General features: G+C 47.5%; 1 protein-coding gene across 4 annotated transcripts in view; it reads right to left on the reverse strand.

Moving 5' to 3' along the window:
* Nucleotides 1-14771, reverse strand: part of LOC142312557 (actin-related protein 2/3 complex subunit 1A-like) — a 253388-nt gene that overhangs the window by 54965 nt on the left and 183652 nt on the right. For all 4 annotated transcript variants that reach the window (XM_075351544.1, XM_075351546.1, XM_075351545.1 and 1 more), the window contains one exon: nt 239-346. In XM_075351544.1, coding sequence (XP_075207659.1) covers nt 239-346 — 108 coding nt within the window. The remainder of the gene's footprint in view (nt 1-238; nt 347-14771) is intronic.

Consider the following 14771-nt stretch of genomic DNA (forward strand, 5'->3'; position numbering starts at 1 on the left):
ATGGTGGGTTCTGGGGTTACACCCACCCCTACCCCTCCCCCTCCTTCACACCCACCCCTACCCCTCCTTCATACCCACCTCTACCCCTCCTTCATACCCACCCCTACCCCTCCTTCATACCCACCCCTACCCCTCCTTCATACCCACCTTTACCCCTCCTTCATATCCACCCCTACCACTCTTTCATACCCACCCCTACCCCTCCTTCATAGCCCTCCACCCCCGCACTGCTCATTACCTGCAGTGGAAGTCACAGCTGCCCGCAGCCAGCAGGATGTTGTTCGGGTGCCACGCCAGGCTTAGGATGGTGGAGCGAATTGATTTTTTGATATGTTTGCTGACCCACCTGTTGACATGAGGGAAGGAGACATGTACATCAGTCTTCTGATGGGCTGTTACAATGCACAGTCAGGGTTAATTCAGACCTCCTGGACTTTAAAGGACCCAAAATTGCACTAGAGATTGATCGAGAAATGACTCAAGTGATCAGCTTAAAAATGAATGAAGATATGAGCCATATGGTTCAGAGCCTACTAAGAAGCCTAGAGATGACCCATAGGAGACCGAGAGATGACCCAAAAGGTCAGCCCAGCAATGATCCCAGAAGTCAGGAGTCCAAGTGAGAAGCTTAGAGATAATCGATAATAAGAGAGAAGAGATGACCCAAAAGGTCAGCCCATCAATGATCCCAGAAGTCAGGAGTCCGAGTGAGAAAATAAGAGAGAAGAGATGACCCAAAAGGTCAGCCCAGCAATGATCCCAGAAGTCTGGAGTCCAAGAGAGAAAAGAAGAGAGATGACCCAAAAGGTCAGCCCAGCAATGATCCCAGAAGTCAGGAGTCCAAGAGAGAAAATAAGAGAGAAGAGATGACCCAAAAGGTCAGCCCAGCAATGATCCCAGAAGTCAGGAGTCCAAGAGAGAAAAGAAGAGAGAAGAGATGACCCAAAAGGTCAGCCCATCAATGATCCCAGAAGTCAGGAGTCCAAGTGAGAAATAAGAGAGATGACCCAAAAGGTCAGCCCATCAATGATCCCAGAAGTCAGGAGTCCGAGTGAGAAAATAAGAGAGAAGAGATGACCCAAAAGGTCAGCCCAGCAATGATCCCAGAAGTCTGGAGTCCAAGTGAGAAGCTTAGAGATAATCGATAATAAGAGAAAAGAGATGACCCAAAAGGTCAGCCCAGCAATGATCCCAGAAGTCAGGAGTCCAAGAGAGAAAAGAAGAGAGATGACCCAAAAGGTCAGCCCATCAATGATCCCAGAAGTCAGGAGTCCAAGTGAGAAATAAGAGAGATGACCCAAAAGGTCAGCCCATCAATGATCCCAGAAGTCAGGAGTCCGAGTGAGAAAATAAGAGAGAAGAGATGACCCAAAAGGTCAGCCCAGCAATGATCCCAGAAGTCTGGAGTCCAAGTGAGAAGCTTAGAGATAATCGATAATAAGAGAGAAGAGATGACCCAAAAGGTCAGCCCAGCAATGATCCCAGAAGTCAGGAGTCCAAGAGAGAAAATAAGAGAGAAGAGATGACCCAAAAGTTGTCCAATGAACAGCTCAGAAATGACCCAAGATTTGAACGCAATGATGATCCCAGATGTCAGCAGCCCAAGTGAGAATGGAGAGATGGTCCAAGAGTGATACGATACGATACACTTTATTGATATCGTGGGAAATTCTGGTATCACAGCAGCACAACTTAAATCATAACATGAATTAGATAATTGACGAGACAGTGGAGGTGACAGAAGAACATTGTACATTAGATTAGGACATGCACAGCGGGGACTGAAAGTAGAAGAAGTAAAGTAGACCTTCACCTGATGATGTAACACTAATGTCATTGCAGTGACACAAATGATTTCCTATATTTCTCCTTCTTACACCTCAGAAGGATTCGCCGGTTACTGAAGTCTCTCCTGTCTCATGAACAGCTCATATAATGGATGTGCATTATTATTCAGAATCGCCAGACACGTGTTCTCCTCTCCACGACCTCCTCACAAGAGTCCAGATTGCAGCCACCAGCAGCGGAGCTCGCCTTCTTGATAAGCTTATTCACCCGCACACTATCACCCCAGCATATGAGTGCAGAAAAGATGGCACTTGCCACTACAGACTGGTAGAACATTTCTAACATTTTGCTGCACACCTTAAAAGACCTCAGTTTCCTTAGGAAATACAATCTGCTCATCCCCTTCTTGTATACCCTCTCTGAGTGGCCTCTCCAGTCCAGTTTGCTATCCAGGTGGACCCCCAAATATTTGTAACTCCCCACCTGCTCTACCTCCTGACCAGCAATAGTGATCGGTACATTCCAGCTTTCTCCTGCTATAGTTGGCCACCAACTCCTTAGTTTTCTTAACATTTAGTTGTAGATAGTTACCATGGCACCAATCCACAAAATTCGACACCACCCTTCTATATTCCTCATCCCCCTGGTCCCCCCTAATACATCCAACAACCACAGAGTCATCCGAGAATTTTTGAAGGTGGCAAAAATCAGATTTATACTGAAAGTCTGATGTATACACAGTGTGAATAGAAAGGGCGCTAGCACCGTTCCCTGAGGGGCACCTACACTGCTCAATAATCTGCTAGACACAACTGCTCCCATCTGTACACACTGTGGCCGATCTGATAGGTAGTCAGTTACCCAATATCTCACCCCTCCTCCACCCTCATATCAGTCATCTTTTTGTGTAGTAAAAGTGGCTGCAGGGTGTTAAATGTGTGACGCCCTGGACTAGCCAGGTAGTCACAGACATAACACCATACACACCCCCTTCCCTGGACAGTTACCCCAGTCAGACAAAAAAAAAACCCTTGTTGCTTCCCTCCAGGGTCTGATGTCCACACCAGGTGGGGCGGAGCCAGGAGGTTGGCCACACCCACCGAGGAGTTCACAGGCCTGGAGGCGGGAAAAGAGACAGATGAGTTTTGGAGGTGAAAGTGAGAGGACACAAACTGTCGGTGTCTGGGTAGGGGCCCAGACACGAACAGCAAGGTTGGCAGACGGTGGTGGCCGTCTGCAGGAGTTAGTGGATCTCTGCGGAACCGTAGGACCGGGATCGGGCGGTGGCCCGCCGGTACCGAACCAGGGAGCGGAGTGAAGCTAAGCACACAGGCAGGGCCATCGGACCCCGACCAGGCTTGGAGCCGCCGACAATAGTCAAATCCAAGTGTGACAGGAACCCCAGGGGTTTCCCAACAACCAAGACCCGACAGAAGGCAATAGTCCACACCGAGAGGATATACAGCCACCGCCATAGGCTAGAGATCCAAGGGCCAGCGCCTGTGGGCAAAACGGGCTCCTACGGCACCTATACGCCGGGGAGCGGACTACCGGTGGGCAACCACAGGAGTCAGAACATTCTAACAGGTGCAGGGAAAGACAGCCACCATCAGCCGTCCGGGGAGAGCACAACAACACTGCAGCCGGCTGCGGGACCCGTCCATCCGGCCGTTTGGTTTACCAGAGACTCTGTCATTGATTGTCTGAGTGAGTACACCAGTGCCATCCGGCACCGCACCGCGCTGTCCCTGCAACCCTGCACCCCCAGCTGTCCAGCCTCCCCTTTACACCACCGGGCCCGGGATCACCAACCCCTACCCACGGAGGGGACAACATCCTAGCTGCTCCCTACCATCTCTCCCGGGATCCCCGTCACCAGCAGCGGTGGTGCCATCATCACCATGTCCCGTGGGTGGCGTCACGAACAATCTCCCCAAACAAATCATCCCTTTTCACTCACGGGTGAGGAGCGCTGCTCGAGTCCCCGGGTCCGACCCACCGCTCGAGCCACCAAGCAGCAGCAGCCCCGGACCCGAGCGTATCGAGCGCGGCCCCTCCTTCCGCGACAAATGCACTCGAGAAATCAAAGAACATCACTCACACAGTGGTTCCATCATTCTCCAAAAATTAATGTACAGTATGTAACAGAGAAAGAATAGCATCGTCCACCCCCAATCTATGCCGGTAAGCAAACTGTAGGGGATCAGTGAAAGCCCTCACCCTCGGCCTCAAGTGAGCAAGCACTAATCTTTCCAAGGCCTTCATAGCATTGAGATGTTAAGGCTACAGGACGATAGTCATTTAGGGTTGCAGGAGAAGTAGTCTTGGGTACCGGAACCAGACAGGAAGTTTTCCATAACACTGGTACCCTCTGTGTTTGTAGACTCCCATTAAATAGGTGTGTAAAGACCGTACACAGCTGGTCTGCACACACTTTAAGGGCACGTGGACTGAGTCCATCTGGCCCTGCAGCTTTATCAATGTTAAGTGACTTAAACTGCCTCCTCACATCATTTTCGGAGACTCTGAAATTAGTCTGCTCATCCTCCAATATCAATGTTGCAAGAGATCAGAAGTTAAGAAATTAAGTATATAGTTTATAGATTACCCAAAATGGGAATGGCAAGATAACCAGAGCAGACAAATTGTGGGACAATAAGGGCCAATGAAGATTTATGAGGGGCTGGAACTAGCAAGAAAAGCAGGGAGGTGGTTGTGACGACATGGACTCTCATGGGTTAAAGTTTCTTAACATTCAGCCAGACGTATTGTTCTTTTGTGTTAACTCATGTTTGCTAAACTATTGTTTGGGACCAGACCCTTCGGAGCATTCATTGTAATGTAGTTGTGTATTGCTAATGTGATTACCTTAGTAGCCATTGTCTAGTCTGTGACTTTCAGACTCCATGTAGATATCCTCAGTCTTTCTGTAGACATCATTTGGATGAACATTGTCCATGCAGTTTGAGATTCATCCAATGGGAGAGGCGATCTTGTCCAACCAATCGATGAGGATGCAGTTTATCCAAGTGGAAGGCTGTTGCTATAAAAGGGATTTCTTTAAGCCACCAGGTGGTTGTTGATGGATGCTGATGGATCCAGTCTAAGCTCTAAGGAGCTGACTAGAGGATCAGGATATCTTATGGCTTCAATCTAGGGACTCCGGTTCCGGTTGGAGACCATATCCACAGCCTAGGGATTTCGACTCCGGCTGCCAGGATTGTATCATCATACCAGGACTACCTAAGGAGGACACTCAGTTTGGAATAGTTCAGTCACCTGGTACAGACTTTGCAGACCTCAGACAGCTTCCTAAATCTGGCGTTATTCCTTTCTCGGTGGGTGCCCACCAAAAGCGGGGTGCTGCTGGATTGGAGTAAATAGCCCTGGGACCTCTGAGGCAAGGACATTCTAAATCCCTGGTGAGCCAGCGGAAGGGTGAGACTCTGTTGCCTGTTACATTTGTGTGTTTTGCTGGTTATGTGTTATGTGCTGTTAATTGTTTGGGGATCCAATAAAGTCTAATTATTGTGGTTCCCTCATCCTGTGTTGTCTGAGTAGTGTTACGCCCACGGTTAAGGAGGCCGGCGTTCAGTTGGGATGAGCCCTGAGCCACGCTGTCTTTCTAAAGGCGGCGGGTTTTAGTGGATGAGAGCACCCACTGAGCCCCGTGCCTCCACAGTAGTCAGCAGTAATAAATGGGCTGATAGCATTACTGTTTGGGGGCAAATGGAAGAAGCCTTACATTAAACTCCAGGAATTAGCGACTGTGATGTTAACGGAAAGCACAAGAGAGAGGTGTTCAATGCCGTGCCAATAGATCACTTCAGAAGATGTTCAGATCAGTGTCACTTTATTGTCATTCAGGTCGACGCGTTTCTGGAGCATCTGCCCCCTTAGCAGTAAAAGGCAGGTAGTTGGCTTCATCAACATGATGGAGACTTCTTTTACTCTCTGCCCAGAGTACTCTCTTGTGCTTTACTCTCTTGTGCTTTCCGTTATCTACCGGTTTTGGTGGCTGCAGCCCTGGATCTTTGATATATGCGATTATAGTAGTTGTGGCTTCTCACAACTACAATTGGTGAGTAGTTTTACTCCCCCCTCCCCACCCCTCACATATTGGGGTAAGACCCTATTGCGCTTGTTTTCCACAGCTGTTTTCTCCGTGCGACTGTGATGTTAGACACAGATTATGATATGATGGGCATTACAGAAACGTGATTAGACCAGAACCATGACTGGGTAACAAAGGGTTACACCACATTCAAAAGAGACAGAACAGACAAAAAGGGGAACGGGTGTGTATGTTCACTAAACCCAACCTAAGACCTAACTAACCTGCAGTTAGTGATGATATTGGAGGAGCTGCAGAAAGTGATAACATTGGAGGAGCTGTGTTCAGTGATGACACGGAGGGAGCTGCAGTTAGTGAGGACATTGTAAAAGCTGCGGTTAGTGATGACACTGAGGGAGCTGCAGTTAGTGATGACATTGGAGGAGCTGTGCACAGTGACAACATTGGAGGAGTTGCAGTTAGTGACAACATTGGGCTGAGCTGCGGTTAGTGAAGACATTGGGGGGAGCTGCGGTTAATGATGACATTTTGGAGCTGCAGAAAGTGATAACATTGGAGAAGCTGCACTCAGTGATGACATTGGGGGAGCTACGGTTCGTGATGACATAGGAGCTGCACTCAGTGATGACATTGGAGGAGCTGCGGTTAGTGATGACAGTGAGGGAGCTGCAGTTAGTGATGACATTGGAGGAGCTGTGCACAGTGACAACATTGGAAAACCTGCGGTTAGTGATGACATTGGATGGAGCTGCAGAAAGTGATAACATTGGAGAAGCTGCACTCAGTGAGGACATTGGGGGAGCTGCAGTAAGTGATGACATTGGGGGAGCTGCGGTAAGCGACGACATTGAGGGAGCTGCAGTAAGTGACAACATTGGGGGAGCTGCTCTACGTATGAAATTGAGGGAAGCTGCGTTCAGTGATGATATTTGAAGAAGTTGTGTTTAGTGATGACATTGAGGGGACCCATGAGCAATAAAGACACTGTGGAGGGCTGCGCTCAGTGACAAAATTGGTGTTTAGCTGTGTTCAGTGGGGACATTGGAAGAAACTGCTCCATTATGACATTGACGGAGCTGTGGTTAGTGACGGTATTGGAGGAGCTGCTCACCTACTGAATTTGAGGGAAGCTGCACTCAGTGACGATATTGTGGGACACTGGGTTCAGTAACAACATTGCTGCCAGAGGCTGCACTTAGTGATGACATTGGGGTGAGCTGCATTTAGTGATGTCATGGAGGGGATCTGTGCTCAGTGATGACATTGAGGGGATCTGCGCTCAGTGATGACATTGAGGGGAGCTGCACTCAGTGATGACATTGTGGGGAGCTGCACTCAGTGATGACATTGTGGGGAGCTGCACTCAGTGACGACATTGAGGGGATCTGCGCTCAGTGATGACATTGTGTGGAGCTGCGCTCAGTGATGACATTGTGGGGAGCTGCACTCAGTGACGACATTAGAGGAGCTGCACTCAGTGACGACAGTGGAGGAGCTGCGGTTAGTGATGACACTGAGGAAGCTGCACTCAGTAATGACATTATGTGGAGCTGCGCTCAGTGATGACATTGTGGGGAGCTGCAACACTGCAGTCAGTATGGGTAAATATACATGGGGATTGTAATAAAGGTAGTAATCTACTATAGGCATTTGCTAGAAGCCTCCTAACAGCTGAACACTAGAGATGAGTGGACGGATCCACAGAGGAGCAAGTTCTAGTAAAAATAACCATATAGTTATATAGTTAGAAGAAAGCCCCCGCTCCGTCTACTCCAACCGTCCTCCACCAATTATACACTTCATCACTAAATATAACTGACAATGTTGTGTAGTGAGGAAATCATCCACCCTGCTATAAAGCTGTTATAGTATCGGCCATTACTACCTCTTGTGGTCGGCATTCTACAATCTGACTGCTGTAACTGTAAAGAACCCTTTCCTATTTAGCTGCCTGAATCGCCTTTCTTCCCCCCGCAGTGAGTGCCCCCTGATCCTTAGTGGGGGTTTTTTGGAAGGAATAAGTCCTGCGTCCCCCACCATTTCACCATAATGTCTTTGTACAGCAGGGAGGTACAGTCCATGCAACACACAGAATGTGGCATGGCATTTCAATTTGAAAAAGTGAGCACGCAGCAACCATGCCTTCTGCAGCAGGGGGTTCTACAACTTCATCATCAGGCTCTGTGTTGTCCCACTCCTCCTCTTCCTGACCTAACATCACAGCACAGTACGCATGTACCTCAGGTATCTGAGTCTCATCATCTTCACCTCCACCCCTGGGGGTTAACGTCAGTTGAGGAGAGTCAGGATGCTGCTCGGACCCTACTTTGTCTGGGCCAGGATCCAACTAACAAAGATTTTGGGCATCGGTGCAGATTCTGTCCTCCTCTCTAGTCGGAGAGTCTTTGGAGTGGACCTGTGATGCCCATGGGATAGAATGTGTGAACAGCTCTTGAGATTCGCCCATGTCTGGTTCCCCACAGTCAGTTGGAGATTTGTGACATGTGAGCAAAAAGGTCAAATTGTGGAGGCACCTCTACGGAATGAAGTGTGTGTGATGTCGAGGAAGAGAAGGAGAGGCCACTTGATGCAGCACTTGCCATCCCCTCTAGCACATGTTGTTTATCAACCTCATTTGGAAGTTGAAGTGATGTGTGTGAAGACAGCCCTGTAAAATGTCTGTCAGGGGTTAGTATTTTTAATAAGAGTCCCTTTTGTGTGGTAATTAGTGTTTGTTGAGTCATTGTTTTCCCCAGGTCTATCAGAGCCTGCCATTGTCTGAGAATGTGGATTGCTAAAATAATGTAACTTCCCCCGGCCTCTCTGTCTACCTCACTCAGATGAGAATTACCTATGCGGATTGGAATGCCGCCCAATCAGAGCACAGCCTTATTCCACCAATCCGGTGAGACCACATTCCCTTGGATGAGTGCCGGGAGATATAAAAAGGGACTGTTGCAGTCACCAGGTTGTTCTTTTGCTACATGGCTATAATATAGGAGTTTTGATCTTGGTTTGAAGTCCATTACCCAGCCTAAACACTTCGTCGCCGGCTAGGCAATCTGAAACTGGATTGCATTGTTCAGGAGCACCGCCAAGGATCCTAGGATTCGACTGGAAGAAAGCCAGGTTGGGGATGATTCGGTTATTTGGCTACGGACTTTGCTGTGCTCGTGAAGCTTCCTACGCTTGTCATTATCCTGTTCTCGGTGGGTGCCTCCCAAAAGCAGGGTGCTGCTGGTTTGGGGTATGTGGCCCTGGAAGCTCTGAAGGCCCAAATATTCTACTCCCTGGAGAGCCAGTGGAAGGGTAACACTCTGCTGCCTGTTACATTGTGGGGTTTGCATGGTTTTGCGTTATATGCCTTTGACAGTTGGGGATCCAATAAAGTCTAATTATTGTGTTCCTGCACCCAATGCTGTCTGAGTAGTGTTCTGCCCACAGGTACGGAGTTTGGGTTTTCAGTTGGGATGAGCCCTGGTCCATGCGGTCTTTCTAAATGCGGCTGAGCCAGCGGACGAGAGCACCCACTGACCCCCGTGTCTCCACAGGAGAGCACCCACTGACCCCCGGGTCTCCACAGAAGAGCACCCACTGACCCCTGTGTCTTCATAGGAGAGCACCCACTGACCCCCGGGTCTCCACAGGAGAGCACCCACTGACCCCTGTGTCTCCATAGGAGAGCACCCACTGACCCCCGGGTCTCCACAGGAGAGCATCCACTGACCCCCGGGTCTCCACAGGAGAGCATCCACTGACCCCCGGGTCTCCACAGGAGAGCATCCACTGACCCCCGTTTCTCCACAGGAGAGCATCCACTGACCCCCGTGTCTCCACAGGAGAGCATCCACTGACTCACCGTGTCTCCACAATGTGCAGCTACCAAAGTAATCTAGTGGAGTACACTGTCCAGTTATGGAAGCTGTTTTTATTTCTTCTGGAGTAGGATGAGCCGGTGTTTGCTCACTAGAGCTTTGTCTAACAGAAGTTCACACACCTCCAAAACCCGCCCATTTTCCCTTCAACGACAACCTTGTCCTGATTTACACTCATGCTTTAGTTTCACAACCCTATGCCCACACCTGTCAGACACCTGACACAAAAGATTATTTATTTCCTGCCTGAGATGGCAATATTGTGAAGGCACTAAAAAGTACCAAAAACTAGAAATGTGGTTCACTGTGTCATTTGGAGCAGACACTGAAAAGTGCCAAGACCTATTTAACTGGTTCAATAGCAAATTTACAGCAGGCAGAACTAACTAACAATACTTAGAAATGTGTTTCACTGGCTAATTTGGAGCAGGTAGTAATAAGTAGTAGTATCTATTTAGATCGTTCACTTGAAACTCTGTCAGGTGCTGACAAGTGGCAATCCCTATTTCTATCATGAAATGCTGATTTGTGGCACACAGCTTCCCCTACACTGCACGTCCCTATTCTACACTATGGCTCTCCTATCTATCTCATCTACCTATCATGAAATGCTGATTTGTGGCACACAGCTTTCCCTACACTGCACGTCCCTATTCTACACTATGGCTCTCCTATCTATCCCATCTACCTATCATGAAATGCTGATTTGTGGCACACAGCTTCCTCTACACTGCACGTCCCTATTCTACACTATGGCTCTCCTATCTATCCCATCTACCTATCATGAAATGCTGATTTGTGGCACACAGCTTCCCCTACACTGCACGTCCCTATTCTACACTATTACTCTCCTATCTATCCCATCTACCTATCATGAAACGCTGATTTGTGGCACACAGCTTCCCCTACACTGCACGTCCCTATTCTACACTATGGCTCTCCTATCTATCTCATCTACCTATCATGAAATGCTGATTTGTGGCACACAGCTTCCTCTACACTGCACGTCCCTATTCTACACTATCACTCTCCTATCTATCTCATCTACCTATCATGAAATGCTGATTTGTGGCACACAGCTTCCTCTACACTGCACGTCCCTATTCTACACTATCACTCTCCTATCTATCCCATCTACCTATCATGAAATGCTGATTTGTGGCACACAGCTTCCCCTACACTGCACGTCCCTATTCTACACTATGGCTCTCCTATCTATCTCATCTACCTATCATGAAATGCTGATTTGTGGCACACAGCTTTTCCCTACACTGCGCGTCCCTTTTCTACACTATCACTCTCCTATCTATCTCATCTACCTATCATGAAATGCTGATTTGTGGCACACAGCTTTCCCTACACTGCACGTCCCTATTCTACACTATCACTCTCCTATCTATCTCATCTACCTATCATGAAATGCTGATTTGTGGCACACAGCTTTCCCTACACTGCACGTCCCTATTCTACACTATCACTCTCCTATCTATCCCATCTACCTATCATGAAATGCTGATTTGTGGCACACAGCTTCCTCTACACTGCACGCCCCTATTCTACACTATCACTCTCCTATCTATCTCATCTACCTATCATGAAATGCTGAATTGTGGCACACAGCTTCCCTACACTGCACGTCCCTATTCTACACTATCACTCTCCTATCTATCTCATCTACCTATCATGAAATGCTGATTTGTAGCACACAGCTTCCCCTGCACTGCACGTCCCTATTCTACACTATCACTCTCCTATCTATCTCATCTACCTATCATGAAATGCTGATTTGTGGCACACAGCTTTCCCTACACTGCACATCCCTATTCTACACTATGGCTCTCCTATCTATCTCATCTACCTATCATGAAATGCTGATTTGTGGCACACAGCTTCCCCTACACTGCACCTCCCTATTCTACACTATGGCTCTCCTATCTATCTCATCTACCTATCATGAAATGCTGAATTGTGGCACACAGCTTCCTCTACACTGCACGTCCCTATTCTACACTATGGCTCTCCTATCTATCCCATCTACCTATCATGAAATGCTGATTTGTGGCACACAGCTTCCCCTACACTGCACGTCCCTATTCTACACTATTACTCTCCTATCTATCCCATCTACCTATCATGAAATGCTGATTTGTGGCACACAGCTTCCTCTACACTGCACGTCCCTATTCTACACTATCACTCTCCTATCTATCTCATCTACCTATCATGAAATGCTGATTTGTGGCACACAGCTTTCCCTACACTGCACGTCCCTATTCTACACTATGGCTCTCCTATCTATCTCATCTACCTATCATGAAATGCTGATTTGTGGCACACAGCTTCCCCTACACTGCACGCCCCTATTCTACACTATTACTCTCCTATCTATCCCATCTACCTATCATGAAACGCTGATTTGTGGCACACAGCTTCCTCTACACTGCACGTCCCTATTCTACACTATCACTCTCCTATCTATCCCATCTACCTATCATGAAATGCTGATTTGTGGCACACAGCTTTCCCTACACTGCATGTCCCTATTCTACACTATCACTCTCCTATCTATCTCATCTACCTATCATGAAATGCTGATTTGTGGCACACAGCTTCCTCTACACTGCACGTCCCTATTCTACACTATCACTCTCCTATCTATCCCATCTACCTATCATGAAATGCTGATTTGTGGCACACAGCTTTCCCTACAATGCACGTCCCTATTCTACACTATGGCTCTCCTATCTATCTCATCTACCTATCATGAAATGCTGATTTGTGGCACACAGCTTCCCCTACACTGCACGTCCCTATTCTACACTATTACTCTCCTATCTATCCCATCTACCTATCATGAAACGCTGATTTGTGGCACACAGCTTCCTCTACACTGCACGTCCCTATTCTACACTATCACTCTCCTATCTATCCCATCTACCTATCATGAAATGCTGATTTGTGGCACACAGCTTTCCCTACACTGCATGTCCCTATTCTACACTATCACTCTCCTATCTATCTCATCTACCTATCATGAAATGCTGATTTGTGGCACACAGCTTCCTCTACACTGCACGTCCCTATTCTACACTATCACTCTCCTATCTATCCCATCTACCTATCATGAAATGCTGATTTGTGGCACACAGCTTCCTCTACACTGCACGTCCCTATTCTACACTATCACTCTCCTATATATCTCATCTACCTATCATGAAATGCTGATTTGTGGCACACAGCTTCCTCTACACTGCACGTCCCTATTCTACACTATCACTCTCCTATCTATCTCATCTACCTATCATGAAATGCTGATTTGTGGCACACAGCTCTCCCTACACTGCACGTCCCTATTCTACACTATCACTCTCCTATCTATCCCATCTACCTATCATGAAATGCTGATTTGTGGCACACAGCTTCCCCTACACTGCACGTCCCTATTCTACACTATGGCTCTCCTATCTATCTCATCTACCTATCATGAAATGCTGATTTGTGGCACACAGCTTTCCCTACACTGCGCGTCCCTTTTCTACACTATCACTCTCCTATCTATCTCATCTACCTATCATGAAATGCTGATTTGTGGCACACAGCTTTCCCTACACTGCACGTCCCTATTCTACACTATCACTCTCCTATCTATCTCATCTACCTATCATGAAATGCTGATTTGTGGCACACAGCTCTCCCTACACTGCACGTCCCTATTCTACACTATCACTCTCCTATCTATCCCATCTACCTATCATGAAATGCTGATTTGTGGCACACAGCTTCCCCTACACTGCACGTCCCTATTCTACACTATCACTCTCCTATCTATCTCATCTACATATCATAAAATGCTGATTTGTGGCACACAGCTTCCTCTACACTGCACGTCCCTATTCTACACTATGGCTCTCCTATCTATCTCATCTACCTATCATGAAATGCTGAATTGTGGCACACAGCTTCCCTACACTGCACGTCCCTATTCTACACTATCACTCTCCTATCTATCTCATCTACCTATCATGAAATGCTGATTTGTAGCACACAGCTTCCCCTGCACTGCACGTCCCTATTCTACACTATCACTCTCCTATCTATCTCATCTACCTATCATGAAATGCTGATTTGTGGCACACAGCTTCCCCTACACTGCACGTCCCTATTCTACACTATGGCTCTCATATCTATCTCATCTACCTATCATGAAATGCTGATTTGTAGCACACAGCTTTCCCTACACTGCATGTCCCTATTCTACACTATGGCTCTCCTATCTATCTCATCTACCTATCATGAAATGCTGATTTGTGGCACACAGCTTCCTCTACACTGCACGTCCCTATTCTACACTATGGCTCTCCTATCTATCCCATCTACCTATCATGAAATGCTGATTTGTGGCACACAGCTTCCCCTACACTGCACGTCCCTATTCTACACTATTACTCTCCTATCTATCCCATCTACCTATCATGAAACGCTGATTTGTGGCACACAGCTTCCTCTACACTGCACGTCCCTATTCTACACTATCACTCTCCTATCTATCCCATCTACCTATCATGAAATGCTGATTTGTGGCACACAGCTTTCCCTACACTGCATGTCCCTATTCTACACTATCACTCTCCTATCTATCTCATCTACCTATCATGAAATGCTGATTTGTGGCACACAGCTTCCTCTACACTGCACGTCCCTATTCTACACTATCACTCTCCTATCTATCCCATCTACCTATCATGAAATGCTGATTTGTGGCACACAGCTTCCTCTACACTGCACGTCCCTATTCTACACTATCACTCTCCTATCTATCTCATCTACCTATCATGAAATGCTGATTTGTGGCACACAGCTCTCCCTACACTGCACGTCCCTATTCTACACTATCACTCTCCTATCTATCCCATCTACCTATCATGAAATGCTGATTTGTGGCACACAGCTTCCCCTACACTGCACGTCCCTATTCTACACTATGGCTCTCCTATCTATCTCATCTACCTATCATGAAATGCTGATTTGTGGCA

This window comes from Anomaloglossus baeobatrachus, chromosome 5 (genome assembly GCF_048569485.1).
Source record: "Anomaloglossus baeobatrachus isolate aAnoBae1 chromosome 5, aAnoBae1.hap1, whole genome shotgun sequence".
Classification (NCBI taxonomy): Eukaryota; Metazoa; Chordata; class Amphibia; order Anura; family Aromobatidae; genus Anomaloglossus; species Anomaloglossus baeobatrachus.